The sequence below is a fragment of the Crocuta crocuta genome, unplaced genomic scaffold, assembly GCF_008692635.1.
Source record: "Crocuta crocuta isolate KB4526 unplaced genomic scaffold, BGI_CrCroc_1.0 scaffold131, whole genome shotgun sequence".
In the NCBI taxonomy this organism is placed as follows: Eukaryota; Metazoa; Chordata; class Mammalia; order Carnivora; family Hyaenidae; genus Crocuta; species Crocuta crocuta.
Genome location: NW_027528977.1, coordinates 12,882,468 through 12,897,751, shown reverse-complemented (window position 1 = coordinate 12,897,751; position 15,284 = coordinate 12,882,468). Strand labels below are relative to the sequence as shown.

The 15,284-nt window shown below is 46.4% G+C and overlaps 1 protein-coding gene across 1 annotated transcript; it reads left to right on the top strand.

The window, feature by feature from the left end:
* Positions 1 to 807: 807 nt before the first annotated feature.
* Positions 808 to 12,679, top strand: BNIP1 (BCL2 interacting protein 1). Its single transcript, XM_077757303.1, has 6 exons — positions 808 to 918; positions 2,732 to 2,824; positions 5,398 to 5,489; positions 7,735 to 7,836; positions 8,609 to 8,727; positions 12,053 to 12,679. Exons 1-6 carry the CDS (start codon positions 835 to 837, stop codon positions 12,247 to 12,249), a joined length of 687 nt encoding a protein of 228 aa, XP_077613429.1. The 5' UTR covers positions 808 to 834; the 3' UTR covers positions 12,250 to 12,679.
* Positions 12,680 to 15,284: the final 2,605 nt, after the last annotated feature.

The window sequence follows — 15,284 nt, the reverse complement described above, 5'->3', positions numbered from 1 at the left end:
ATTCCAAAGCTACAGATCTAAAAAGAGCCTGAGGAATCCAGGAGTGGGGTCCGTGAGGTGGCTGATGGCCTTGAAGACCACCTAAGAAATTTGGACTATTTAATAATAAAACCAAGAGCCACCATTTGTTGAGGGTCTGCTCTTTATTATTTCCATCAAAACTACTCCAGTGAGGTAAACTTAACAAATCCAACTGTACACAAAAGGGAACTACAGGAGCCACGGAAGAGCTGTAAGCTGGAGGTGTCTTGATCAGTTGTGATTTTAGAACTCTCAGACCAGCAGGAGGTGCTCTAAGAGCCCCGCCTTGAATCCCAACATTGAAAGTATTAATAATAATAACACTTGTCATTTTTTCATTTACTCCACAATTTATGTTCACTGTAGGACATATGAAAAATACACATGTTTAAAATTTAAGGAGCTATAAAAATTGTTAATTCCACCCTCCAGAGACGTGTTGGGAGGATCCCAATTGCGTTGGGAGTATCTCAAAAGTATCCCAATAGATACTTTCCTTCCAGTCTTTTTTCCCTTCCTTTATGCAAAACATATGTAGTCATTAGAATGGCTTTTAGATAGATGTGGAGAGGCCGCTGTGAAAACGCCCTTGATATTCCCCCTCTTCTTCCTCTTCTGAAGAGCACCAAGGGGAGAGGCTGACTCCCTCCGTGCGTGTCTTCAGGGAAAGTCCCCAGGACTCACCGCCGCCACCCTGGCTCGCCTCAGGCCGGTCTCTAGGGGGCGCTGCCGCAAGACCCGGAGCGACGGAAGGCGACGCGGAAACGCGCTTAAATTTGGGCACCGCCGCTCCCCGTAGCCGGCGTCCTCAACATGGCGGCTCCCCAGGATGTCCACGTCCGTATCTGTAACCAAGAGATTGTCAAATTTGACCTGGAGGTGAAGGCGCTTATCCAGGTACTAATTCCCGGGACCCCCGTCGGGCCCCAGCAGCCCTAAACCGAGGCTCTGTTGGCCTCCTGTGAGCTCGGAGGTCTCACTCCCAAGCTTTCCCCACTTGGTCAAGTCTCCGAGGTCGTTGGCCCCGTCCCATGGCCGGCTACTCCCTTGCAGTCCTCTTTTGGTCTGTCTCCTTGACCGTTGGCCATGATCCTCCATCCAGTTGCGGTTGACTGGCCTCTTCTGGACACTCCCATGCTCCCCCATCTCTGACCAAGCTTACTCTTTATGACCCCCATTGGTCCCTCCCCCTCGCACTTCACAACCCGGACCGCCACACAACATACCTGTCATCTTGGGTGGCTCCGCCTTCTGATGCCGTCCTCCCCCACCGGTTGATGGCGTCCTGAGGGCCATTGGCCCCGCCCCCTCCTGACCCGCTCCGCTGGGTGACACCAAAGGCCGCCGGACATGGGAGGCACCGGGTGAAATGAACGTTACCTAGCCCATAGTTGTGACTCTGTAAATGAGGAAATCGCGTAAAATGCCAAGGCCTGGATGAGAAAGCATTTGGGCAGAGCTGCGACCCGGACGGGGAAAGTCAGCCTAGAGGAGGGACTAAGGGAGTCGCTACTAAACTTCCTTTAACTGATGGGGTAATTGAGATGCTTTGCCTTAAGCTATTTAAGGGTAGAAGACCGCAGAGCAGTGAGCCAGTTGGCACAGTCAAGAGTTAGGAATGTAGAAATGACTCCTTGAAATTAGCAAAAAGAAACCAAGAGTTTTAAACCTAGGTTTTAGGCAAGTCTTTTCCATTTCCAACAAGTGTTATTAAACATTAGATGGTAGACTCAGAGTTTGCTGCTAACGGTGGCAAAAAGTGAAGGGAAGTAGGGTTCCCTATGGAAACCAGCTTCAGGATAAACCAGATTAGTGCTTTCTCATGGTGCAAGGAAGTGTGATTTAATGAGTAAGGCGGGGAACAAGTGAGGAAACTTGATGCAAACATTTAAACTTCTTCAACTTCACTTCCTCTCCATACACACCGCAGTACTTCTGGGCTGACTCTAGAAAAATAAAGGTAGGATTCATACAAACGAAATTGCCTTTTCACATAATCTAAATTGTGTCAGCCCCTTTTGTACTATATTTGGATTCTCATGGTTGCCACTGAGGAAGATTGATGATAGGTAGATTGACTGCACTCTTACTGTGTTCCAGCTCTTCTGCAAAGTGCTTTACATACATACGTGGTTTATGTGGTAGGTAATGTGATGAGGATACTGAGGCACAGAGAATTCAGTGACTTTTTGTTACACAGCTAATAACTGTGATTATTTTGAACATCCAGAAACAAATTCTAAATCCGCCCCCCTTGAATATGTCTATAAACACTGTGATTTATAATAGATGGTTTGTAAAATCAGTTTGGAGTTAATCTTGTCATTAGGATGCCAGGAATTGATCATCCTGATTTTCAAGTTGGAAAGTTCTAAAGTTAGAGGGTCACTTTTGGATGTCCATTCTTGTTGGACATGTTTTTATACTGCTCAGGTGGTTGGTTTGTTAAACTTCAGGAACTGATAAGTCAGAGCAGCTGTGTTTCTTTTTATACTTTCATATTACCTGCTCAGAATTAAAGAGACATGAGAGAAATGTAAATGGGAATGTTTTTGCTTGTGTTGCCACGGGAAACAGCAAAGATCAGGATGAATCACAGTCAGCAGGCCAGCCTCAGTTGTGGTCTAAGCCAGTCCTCTCACTGTACGGATGGTATCATTGCACTTCGTTGCCTTGAGAAAGGCCCCCTCACCTTTTCAATGTCTCCTAGGATATTCGAGATTGTTCAGGACCATTAAGTGCACTCACTGAACTGAACACTAAAGTGAAAGAGAAGTTTCAGCAACTGCGGCACAGGATACAGGTGAGTGGCTGCAGAAGTAACATGTGGAGCACGTGTCGCCTTGAGGGGGCTCCGTCCTGGCAGTCACCGCTGCTTAAGAGCTGTCCAGTGTCTTCCGTAGACATTTAGACAGTGAGGGTAACTGTACTAACTTGCTCTCAGGGTAAAGGTGAAGAACTCTTGAATGTATCAGTAGTGTCTCTTGGGGTTTATTTCATGCTGCTCTTTGTCCCGCCTCTTCCTCCCTGTTTCTGAGGTCTCCGATCACGTCACATGCGCTATAACCCTCCTGGATAATCCAGCTATGGTATATGTGCCAAACACCACTGGAGCGAGACGTACCCGTTTGCATAGCCCGTTTCTGCTGCTGTGCCCTAGAGAGAATAAGACGGGCACATGGATCTGCCCATCCCTGGGTGGGTGCTGGGGTACTTTGTCTCAGCGCGTGGAACTAGAGTTTAAAGATCTGTGCTTTTCCTGTGACATGGCCCCAGACGCCAGCCAACAACTCTGTTGTTGCTGAACTGAAGGTAGTCTATTTCGAAGCTGGTAGAAAAACTGACTGGTAGAAAAAGCTGGTAGAAAATTTAGACCTGCGGAGTAGTATGTCTGGGTCCTGGTGTTGCCTTCCTAAGGGATTTTCAAGGGCAGTTTTGAAAATAAGAAGTAGTTTTTGTCATAAGAGGTCACTTTAGGATTTTAGCAATGTCACTGAACCTAGCTGATCTTTTTTTTTTTTCTTCTGCCTCCATCTCTAGCACTGATTTGATCATTTAATTTTTAGTTTTAAAAGGCTGTTACTTTTGCATGTTTCATATGTATGTGTGCATGTGTGTGTGAATATGGATACTTGGTGAAAAGTCTCATGTATGAGTCTTATTCTCTGTTCCTCTCCTCCACACAGATAACCACAGTTGTTATTTATGTATCTTTCCCTGGTGTATCTACTCAAATACTAAAAATATATACATATATTTTTTCTTATTTCCACTTCTCATCTAAAAGATGGGATACTAAACGGCACTTAAAAAAATTTTTTTTAATTCTTTCTATTTTTGAGAGATGGAAACAGAGCATGAGTGAGGGAGGGGCAGAGAGAGAGGGAGACACAGAATCTGAAGCAGGCTCCAGGCTCTGAGCTGTCAGCACAGAGCCCGATGCCAGGCTTGAACTCACGAACTGTGAGATCATAACCTGAGCCGAAGTCAGATGCTCAACCAACTGAGCCCTCCAGATGCCCTGGGAATCTAGATTTTAAATAAATAATTAAGCAGGTAATCAACTGACTACATCTGCAAAACTTTTCCTATACATTGTTTTTTTTCCTCTGCCTCAGCAATAGCTGGGACCCTAACTTGGAAGTTATCTCTGAGCTAGTAAACTGGTGGATACAGACGCGTGTTCCTGACCCGCACCTGCAAATTAGTACATAAATGAGTATATAAATAAATAAATTAGTGTATAAATGGACTAATACATTGATGTTGTTAGCATCAGTAGCTTCAGTGGAACTGGAACTTGCTTTAACCTGTAAACAAAGAATAGGATTTGATTCTTGAGGTATTGTGACATCTTCCTTCAGAGTCTGCTTGATACTTCCATCACCTGAAGTTCTTGGGGGGTTTCAGACAGCTGGTGGCTGTGTCTGCTGCCCCTCGCTAAGGCAGATCGTTTGTCTCCTGGTGTTTGGTTGTTCTGGACTGTGAGTGGTCCTCTTCAGCACACCTTATCTCTGGGACTTTTGTACAGCCCGGGCTGAAGGCAGGTCTTTTTAGAGGCCTTTGGATTGGCTTTTACTATGTCTCCCCGGGATTGAAAGTCTGGGAGCACTTTTTATGTTAATTTCTCCTCATGGAGCTTCCCAGACCATTCAGAGAGGATGAATTGTAACTCCGGATCAGCTTGAGGGTAGCTCCATGCTTTTAAATTCTTAGGAGATTCTTTGTAGCCTCCTAGCCAACGCATACAGCATTTAAAGGACAAGCTCCTTTGCTGTCTCCCCTGCTGGTTGACACTTTCCTAGTTCCTCATTTCACTGGAGGTATATCTCTTCATGGGTGCTGGATTTGTGGCTCCCAGCTCAGATAACTCAACACTTTGTTTCACTGTCCCTATGTGGGCTTTAAGACCTTCAAACTGTTTGCTACCAGTATATAATGAAATAGATACAGAGATTGAGAAGAAGCATTAAGACACGTACAGTAGTTTGATATTTTCGTGATCTCCCAAAGTGGGACCAAGGGGCTCCTAATTATTAATCCTCCCCCCCGCCCCACCACTTTTGTTTTCAGGCATGGCCTAGACTACAGGAGTAATGTCCTATCCCACGGCAGCTGAGCCTCACTCACAGGCTGACATCTCTGGCTCTTAAGTTTCCTTCTCACCTTGGGGCCCTGGGGATTGTCCTTGCTTTCTTGCAGACTCAGCTGTATATTTAGAAGGATGTTTGCTACATGTCACCTGGCATTCCTAAGCATTCTCTTTTAGGAAGTTACTTAGGTGCTATCATATAACCTCTCAAGAAAGAGAAGTACTCTTTGTTTTTTATATCGGCTTTTAAAATCATTTTAACATAGAGCTATTTTCCCCCAAAGGAGCTGGAGCAGTCAGCTAAAGAGCAAGACAAAGAGTCAGAGAAGCAAGTTCTGCTCCAGGAAGTGGAGAATCACAAAAAGCAGATGCTCAGGTAGGTGGGGCCTGTGCTGCGCCACTTGCTGTGCCAGAGGCTTGTGCAGAGCTTTGCCTCATAAACCTGGCTTCATGGTTTAATTGTGTCATTTATACACAGACTGAGTGTCCTCTCTAGACCCGTAATTCTCCAAGCAGGGGCAGGCAGGGGTATTGGTAGGTCAGATTGTGTATATTTTACAAAAGCGTATTTAGCCTTATACTATATTTTATATTTTTAAAACAAAACCAAAAAATGGTCGCTTTTGTAATACAGGGTCCTTTTTCTTTAAGGATAATTGATACCAGAAAAAATCCACTGAAAATGAACCTACTTATGGTGAACCAAAATTTAGAAAGTTTTGAATGGGTCCTTACCTTAAAAAATGAAACCAAAAAGATGTAACTAAGGTTATGTTATATTAAATAAAATGGAGTTATCATTATAGCTCGTGTGCTCACCTTTGATTATTATAGTGGAGGTACATGCTCTTTCTTGGTATTGAGTTAGGGAACTACTCAACAAAATTGTCTGATGCCATGAAACCGTACCTCCGCCTTCACGTTTGACTTTTGCATCATAGTCATACAGAGGATTGATGTTGCAGAAATCTCGGAGGGCTCCGTCAACTCTCCCAGTCCTCTGGTACGCAGCTCGCTCTCTTTTGAAGCCCCTGCTGGGTATCGTCCTCCTAGGTGTTCTCTTCCTCCTTGATAATTGCTCTGACTCTGCCAGATCTGTATTTGTCTGTGGTTTTGCTTCTGATTTGGATAATTCTCCAGCATGATCCTTGCTGAGAGCAGCTTTGTTTATACTGCCCAGCAGTCAGGAGAAGACTGGGTGACAAAGATGTGGGCATGGTAGAGGCTGGCGTAAGTGGGGAGGGATGGGTGAGTGGTGACCGGCGTTAAAGTGCTTGGCTCAGTAGTATCACTCTGTGTCACGACAGCATTCGCTCCCCTTGGCCCCCAGGGATACCCAGAGTGTAAACACTGAGTAAAGAGGACCCTTTGTATAAGTGTAGTAAATTACACCAGGTAAAGGGAAGGGAGAGAAGGCAGTCAGTGAATACTTTGGCAGCCGTATATTGAAACAGTAGTTGTGCTTGCCTGGGGTATCATGCTTATCACACCGGTCAGCAAATAATTTGTTTGCCTGTCTCTCTGCCGAAGAAATGTGAGCCACTTGAGGGCCGCCACTACGGCCCACTCATCTCTGTGTCACAGGGCCGGCCGAGCCGAACTCCTGTGCCAACAGTTTGAAAATATAATGGATTCTTTTTAAGTATCAGGTGTGAAATGGCACAGCAGGTGGCAGAGAACCGTTTTCATGAGTTAAGCACAGAGGTGCTATTAGATAAACACCCCGTCAGTTCACGCGCCCCCTGTTTGACTTTGTCACTATCTCAGGGGTTAGCATAACTGATGGGCACCAGCTGCCTAAGAGTTCCAGTGCTTGAGTTTGGTTCTCTAAGGAGCCCAGGTAACATTTTGATAGTCCAGTGACAAAGGCTGCGCCGCCAACCCCAGGGAGCTGGTCACCAAATTTGAGTTGTCGCTCACAAGGGAGATCAGGTGAACAGTGTAAATAAATCATGCCAGGCTGGGCCCGGCTAACACATTGTGTTTGTACTGTTTGCGATTGGTCTGGGTGTGTAAAGGACAGCAGATCTTAAAGAAATATCGAGCAAAACCAAAGTGCTGAACCACTGTATTGTACACCTGAAACTAACATTACACTGTGTGTTAACTGGAACTTTAAATAAAAACTTAGAAAAGAAATACTGGGGAAAACTGTCTGTGATTTCTCTACTTCCTCCCGCACACATTAATTGGCTGATGTGCCAGAAACTGTTGTTCTGGGTTCTGCTGATCCAAAGATGAGTAAGACACGGTTCTCAAAACAGAGCCATAAAGTGTTCTAGATGACTTGACAGAACAGGGCCTTGTGTGCCCAAGGCGGGTGTGAACTCTGAAGCCATTGCTGGCTGTAAACACAGAAGTGCTGTGACCAGACTGCTCCCTCTGGCTGCCCTGGAGGGAAGAGACAGGAACTGGGCAGTAGAGCAGTAGGGGACATCTGGCAGGCAGCATGCAAGGCCCAAACCAGAGGTGTTGGGGCCTTTGCTGGGGCAGCCAAGAGGAGGAAGTGTCTGGAGGTAGAGGGGGCTCTGTGGGCCAGGCCTCGGCAGTCCTCCCCGTCGCTCACTCGCTGTGACTTGACCTGACTGACAGAAACTCACGTGAGACCCTTCTGATTCCAGCAATCAGACCTCATGGAGGAAGGCTAATCTCACCTGCAAAATTGCCATCGACAATCTAGAGAAAGCAGAACTTCTCCAGGGAGGAGACCTCTTAAGGCAAAGGTATCTATCTTTTTGTCTTTCTGAGCCCTGATGATAGAATAGACGGCAATCGACAAGGTGCAAAACCCACTGTAGGCCACCCCTTCTTGTTTTCCACATAAAACTGGTAATTTTATCACATAGGTAATATTTTTTAAAGTGTGAAACAAATACATGCTTACTTGTAATAAATTGGTAGAATAAAGAAAAATATTGATTATAAAATGAAAATAAGCTATAATCATGTTATAAATTTTTTTTATTTTTTTACAAAGTCAAAAATTGTACCACATATAAGATTTAGTATCTTGCTCTTCTTCACGTTGTATCGCACAAAGACTTGCCTGTTGTTTCAGAAAACTGTTTAGACAAAGTTTTGAGAGCACATAGTATTCCCTTGTATTAACTAATCCCCTATCTGTGTGTGTTTACATTTCTAGTTTGTCAGTATTGTAAATAATACACAAGGGCACGTCTTAGGACATAAGGCCTCATCCACATTTTGGATATTTCCTTTGGAGAGATTCCCAGGATGAGATGATTGGGCAAAAGATGGGAACGTTTCTAAGGGTCCCGATATGTATGGCCAGATTGCTTCCGCAGAAGCAACCGGTTTGCGTTCCTACTAGCAGTCTTCAGCACGTCCTTGGTGGCATTGACTGTGATCATCGATACTGAAGTATATATGGTATTTTGATAAATAAAAACAAAACAAACAGGATCTCATTTGAAGATGGGGTTTTCTTGCAGCCAGCCTTTGTTTGACATTCCTCCTCCCACTCTGGACTTTTAGGAAGACCACCAAAGAGAGCCTGGCCCAGACGTCCAGTGCCATTACGGAGAGCCTCGTGGGGATCAGCAGGATGATGTCCCAGCAGGTGCAGCAGAGCGAGGAAGCCATGCAGATGCTAGGTAAAGCCAGATCTGGAGTTAGAAGCTCCTTCCAGAGACTCCAGCTCCAGAGCCCTTGCCTTGGCCCCTGCCACCAGGCTCTTCCATCTCTGTCCCCCACTCCAGTCCCGAAGCTTGCTAATGCTTGTGGCTTCTTACTTCTTTTTGACAGCGTGGTCTTGCCCAAAGTGGGATGTGTTGCTCTTATTTCTCATTTTGGTTTTTGTAGTCGTACTAGAAGATCTGCACACTACTGTCAAAGTGTTTCCCCAGCAGAAGCACTTCCAGGNTAAGCGAAAGTCGGACGCTTAACCGACTAAGCCACCCAGGCGCCCCGTGTATTTCTTTATCTGGAGTTCGGTGGACCCATGTGGCCAGGGAGGCTCGGGAATCATTGCCTAGGGAGATGTTTAGTGTATTGGCTGCTGATGAGGCTGCTGGGTCCCCCACTTACAGTTCTACTCTCCAGTGTTATTTTCACTGTGAGCTCCCTTTAAAAGATACAGTCAGAGGCCATAGAAGAAGAAGCTGTTGGAGCATCTGGTTCTCTCCCAACAGCTTGCCCGTAGGGCCGCGCTTGTAATGCAGAAGAGAATTGGCCCTCTTCAGGGTCCTCCATATAGGAAAACAGAAGGGAGTGTTTACTCTGAAACACTCTTGGCAGATGTCACAAAGAGACAGAAGTAGAGAGAATGGTGCACAGGTCCAACGGACCCGTCCCCCAGCTTCAGCAGCTGTCTGCTCTTGGCTAGTCTTGTTTCAGCTCCACCCTTCCGTGCCCTCATCTGGATTATTTTGAAGCAAATCACAGACATCATCTATAAATATCTCAGTGTGTCTCTCTGAAAGATTACAGACTCTTGAAACAAAAAACAAACAAAACCAGAGCACAATGCCATTATCACCCCTAAACAGTATCTGTAATGTTGAGCTACTTTCTTTTTCAGTGCACTATTCAGACAGGCAGAAGCACAAGGAAAGCAAGCAGCTTGTCCCCAAGGTCATTCCCTCTGTTTGAAACTTATCTGGGTATTTAGGCTCAGAACCAGCCGGTTACCTCCTCTACATGAGGCTCAAGCCTTGGTAGAGGCCTTGGAGAACATGCAAAAAGGGGGGCCGCCTGGCCTCGGAGTGGAGGGCTTTTCTGATTTGGTGCAGGTGACGGGGCACACACACATACCAGGAACAGATAATGTAGTTAAGTGGTGAGAAGAGTGTGGAGATGCTGATGGCCTCTGGAGTGTTCAGGGCTGTTCTGGGGCCCATTCTCTCCTACAAGAAGAGAAAGCTGTTGAAGAAAAAAAGAATGCAATTCTTTTCATTTTTTAAAAGTGTGTTTATTTTTGAGAGAGAGAGAGACAGTGCAAGTGGGGAGTGGGGGCCAGAGAGAAAGGGAGACACAGAATCTGAAGCGGGCTCTGGGCTCTGAGCGGTCAGCATAGAGCTCCATGAGGGGCTTGAACTCACAGACTGTGAGATCATGACCTGAGCCCAAGTCAGACGCTTAGCCGACTGAGCCACCCAGGCGCCCCAGAAGAAAGCAGTTCTTAATCCTTTCCTTGTAGCTCACAAATTCAGCTTGATTTAAAAGTCTGATAGGACTACTGTTTTGTTTTGTTTTGTTTTAAAGCATATTAGGGATATAATGTCTGGAATTTGCTGGAATTGAGTGGAGCAGTAGTATGGGTACAAGAGTTAGTGCCAGGGAGTTAGTGGGGATGGGTGATGGGCACAGGGCATTTCATGATCCTATTCTATCTACTTCGGTGATGCTTTAAAACTCCCTATAATATAATGTTTTAAAAGCAAGGTCTATTAGATTTCTTTTCTGAACAAGCTCTTACTTAGGTTTTTTGAATGGCAGCAGGCCATTTCAGGAGGGATTTCTGATATCTAAGTGTTTATTTTCGCCCCTCATCTATCTGTATATAAACGCTTCTCTGTTTCCTCTGGTAATTCCGTTTACTTACTTATTAACTTTTAATTTTGTGAAAAGGTAATATACATTACACAATTAAGGAGAAACCTCTAGGCCAGCGCTGTCGAACAAACACAATGTGAGCCACACACGTAACTTTAAATTTTCCAGGACGCACATTTAAAAAGGTAAAAAGAAACCTTTGAATTTATTTAACCCATTCCACATCAAATATCACCATTTCAGTGTGTGATGAATATGAAAAATTATTGATGCTTTACCTTTTTTTTTTTTCATGCGGAGTCTTTGAACTCACGTGTGCATTTGACACTTAGGGACATCTCAGTTTGGTGTAGCCGTGTTTCACATGTGCCACAGGTGCCACCTGTGTCCGGGGGCTGCCGTGCTGGACCGCACAACCCGCAGTACAAGAGAGAAAACGATAGCCCTCTTTCCTGACCTCCTCTTGACGCCTGTTAGACACCAGCCCTCCTCCCCAAGGGCAGCCGCTGTTACCACTTTCTTTGATGTCCTTCTGAGATCTTCCAAGAATGTCAGGAGCAAGCAAGTTAAATATTGTTTATCCTTTTCCCTCTTACACAAATGGAAACTTTCACATGTGCTCTTTCACACCTCACTTTCCCCCTGAACAGCATGTTTTGTTCTGTGGATGTTTTGATGATGCCTTGTCAGGCTTTGTGGGAGAATCTTGCCAGCTTGGCCTGTACCCTCAAGTGTCAGGCCCAGATACCTATACTCAGAAGTAAATTTGACTCCTGGACACCATGAGCCTTCAGGGACACATCCCTCCCCTTAGATTTCATAGTGGCCAGAGCACAGGCGTGTCGTCTTTAAAGCTACAGCAGCATCCCAGGACTGAAGGGCTGGTGTGCGTGAGGGCTTGGGGCAGGGCCCAGCCCAACTTTTCTGATCCCCCAGAGAGCAGATGTGACTGGCAGGGCTGCTGGCAGGGCACGCCTCGGGCGGACGATCTCGGTGACTCCCAGCCTCTGCCCCCATACAGACCTGTACAGTGCCTGGCCACAGTCACCCAGGTTCGTTTGGGGACTGGTGGTTCTTCTCAGTGGCCCTCCCTGCTTCAGAAAACTGAGGTTGGCGGTCAGGAAAGGAACTCGCTTCTGCTTTTTTCCCTGGTGACGTTCACGTTGGAGAGCACCTAGTCCTGGCCCTGTGACATTGTACATGAACAAGCCGCATCACTCTGAGCCGCCTGGGGCCCAGAGGGGTGCTTCCTTTGTAGCAGCCTTATTCTTTGCTCCTCTGTCCCTGCTCACATCTCTGCTTCTGGCTCACGGGAACTCGCTACAGAGAGCAGCGTTAGTGTGAGCCGGCCAGCAGGGCAAGGTCTTCGGTTTGGTACTCTACAGTCTCTGAGTCAGGCTTCCCTTCCCCCCTCTTTCGTTTCAGCCAATTCTTCACGGACTATCCTGGATGCAAATGAAGAGTTTAAGTCCATGTCAGGGACTATCCAGTTGGGACGGAAGCTTATCACAAAATATAACCGCCGAGAGCTGACGGACAAACTCCTCATTCTCCTTGCCCTGGCCCTTTTCCTTGCGACGGTCCTCTATATTGTAAAAAAGCGGCTCTTCCCATTTTTGTAAGATGGGGAATTACCAGCTTTTGCCCTTTAAGGTCCAGTGTCAAGATCTGTCCGTGCTACCAGGCCCTGGCAAACCAGCCCACGCCTCCGTGGTCTGCTCCGGTTGTTCCGTGGCTTGGATGGAGATGCAGTCCCCCAGGTTTCCACAGGCGGCGGGCTTGCACAGGGCGAGCAGAGCAAGGTGTCATCGAGACACCTGCAGGGACACAGGGACTCCAGGAGTCGTGACAGCAGTGCTTATGGCCGACACACGGGGCGCTTGGAGGCCAGCCTTCAGGATTTGGTCCTCCTTTCTCTCCTCCTGCTGCGGCCTTAATGCCAGATCTGGTGGAAGGAAAAGTGGGGAGAAGGAGGATAAGGAAAACTCCTGTCCATTTCTTGAATAAACTTGATTGTATTTAATAGAATGAAATGCATTTGGATTATAAGGTGTCCTGCTGGGAATTTGTGTCCTGGTTTTGGTGTCCAATGTCTAGGACGTATGAACTTAGATCATTTATTTGTTCATTCAGCAAACGGTTATTAAGCAATAGTCGTGTGCAGTGTATTGCAGACCCTGCTGCCTGTTACAAATAGATTGGCCAAGCAGCTGTGGCTCCGCCCTCAGGGAGCAAGAAGAACAAGGTCTCATAGGCTTTTAAGCGTTATGTCGCGAGAAGCCCCCACTGGAGGTGGCTGACACCACATATGAAAAGGCTGAGGCAAACACCCTTCTCTTTCTATGTACCGTGGTGGGCCTGGCCTCGGGGTGTGCAGTGTCTTGGGGGCTGGCGCATGTCTTTGTCTTTGAGGTCCAGAGCTAAATATAACCATGAGAGAGGCTAGCGATAAGCTGCGTCCTGTCTGGACCGGAGTTCTGTTGGGGCCTGGGGGATACTGGGGCTCAGGCTGGGAGATGTTCGTGTCCTTGTGCTACAGACCTGGCCGGTCTCACACATGACATCGCGCCTCCCCACTATTTATAGTCCCAGAGGCCCTGGAAGGTGTAATGTGGAGGCAGAGTTGGGAAAGTGAAAAGAACATGGACTTTGAACCTTGGTATGGAGTCTTGGCTGTATTACTAAGGGACCATGTGAGCACGGGCCAGTTACCTTATGTCACTAAGCCTCAGTTTCCCCACCTGTAAATTGGGGGCGGTAGTCCACATAGACATTTGTAGAGTCACTATGAGAATCAAACAAGAATGTACAGGGGCACCTGGGTGTCTCAGTTGGNAAAAAAAAAAAAAAAAAAAAAAAAAAAAAAAAGAATGTGTAGTAACAAACACAGCTTCTGTCTGTCCGGGCAATGGGCTTCTCAAATGGGGCCACCTCCAGGGCTCTGGACCCTGAGGTTTCCTGCAGCATGCAGGGGCTCCAGTGAGAGCGGGCCTGGCATCACAAGTTCTGTTTAGACCTGTGAGCAGGGCATGTCAGCAGTTACGGCTTTGGCTTCAGTTATGAAGTGCCAGATCTTAATGAGACCAGGCATTTAAGAGATTGGCTGCAAACAGCAGACTGACTAATTTAGGGAGTAGGTTCTAACTTAAAGTGCGTGCGTGCGTGTGTGTGTGTACGTACACTCCTATATATACGCATATATCTTCCTTAAATGATTTCTGGCCTCAGAAGACACTCACTGCAAATTGTGTCTTATTTATAGTCAAATTAAAGCTGAGAATAAAGCACAGATGGGAAATTCCCACTCAGATTCCAGCTGTAAGTGCAGCAGATGGATGTTATCAATTTAGGATTTTCTTGTCTTAACATTTTTCCTTACTACTTCCCACTAATTGTCAACATCCTCCTTCCAATATGGGAATGTGTGGGTGCTGTACTCCTTTAAAAAAAAATCTCCCTTTGACTTTATTCTTCTCTAACTTGCTTCCTTCTGAAAATAGGCTGAATTTGAAGTGTCATCAATAGCATTAAATCTTGTAACCCCGTTCAGCCACCAGGATTCAAAGTACTCCCTTAGTGGGCTGGCTGGGCAGAGAACATCCACCTCCATGTTCAACCATGAGGGGGCAGTGTTCACATTTGCTCCGTGATCTTGCCCTGCATACCAGTCCATCTGCCCATATGAAATGCTCTTACGGATTCCCCCCCCCTCCCCAAATACCAGACTTTAAAAAAAAAACAAACAGACAAAGGTACAAAGTTTACCTATATAGTTTTTAGAAGAGGTTTCATAGATGATTTTCATTTTCACTGTGAAAAGTAAGGCAAGCTTGTGTTCCAACTTTTGCTTAGGTGACAAAGAATTAGAAGCATAGAGCAGCTGTCCGGAGGTTGTTCATTCAAGTATTTACGGAGAACGTACTTTGTACCAGGCACTGTGCTAGATGTACGCAGTGAATAAAACAAGGATTCCCTGTTGTTGTGGAACTCATAACATGTGAGAGAGGGCAGGCAGCCGATAAACAATTAGCATACTAAATAGGTCATTCATTCCGTTAGACAGTAAGTGGTCTAGGGAAGCGTGAGGCTGGCTAACAGAGACAGTAAGGTAGGTGTGGGGATGGGTTTGCAGTATTAAGTAGGGCGGTCAGAGCTGGCCTCCCTGAAGAGGTAAGATCTGAGCAAAGCTTTGTTGGGGAGGGAGACCCCTTAGCCGTGCGGACTGCTGAGCGCGATGGGCTCCACACAGGGACCAGCTAGGGCTAGAGCAAAGCCTATGGTAGGAGCACCCACGATACCATAATTTATAGTAAGAAATATATATTTGGTGTCCCCAGTCTGGGCACGGAGCTCCTAAAACCCTCAGACTTTCTGCAGGCAGAGCGATAAAGGTTTCTTTTGTCATGTGCATGAGGTGACTTTTGGAAAGCACTAATGACAGGGCTGGTTGCCAGCAGACCTCAGAGGAGGGAGAGGGGTTGGAAATGAAGTTCAGTCACCAGTGGCCAATGATTTACTCCATCGTGACTGTGTAATGAAGCCCACAAAACCCCAGAAGGACTGTGCTCAGAGATCTTCTGGGTTGATGAACACGTGGAGACTGAGGGAAGGGGCACACTTGGAGAGGGCACAGCCTTGCCCTCGCGCCTCTTCCATC

What these genes read in the sequence shown, in the direction of transcription:
- BNIP1 (XM_077757303.1), top strand. Translation starts at nt 835, where the DNA reads ATGGCGGCTCCCCAGGATGTCCACGTCCGTATCTGTAACCAAGAGATT. An exon ending in AACTGCGGCACAGGATACAG is followed by an intron (nt 2,825 to 5,397) that starts GTGAGTGGCTGC and finishes TTTCCCCCAAAG; the next exon opens with GAGCTGGAGCAGTCAGCTAA. An exon ending in GGAGACCTCTTAAGGCAAAG is followed by an intron (nt 7,837 to 8,608) that starts GTATCTATCTTT and finishes CTGGACTTTTAG; the next exon opens with GAAGACCACCAAAGAGAGCC.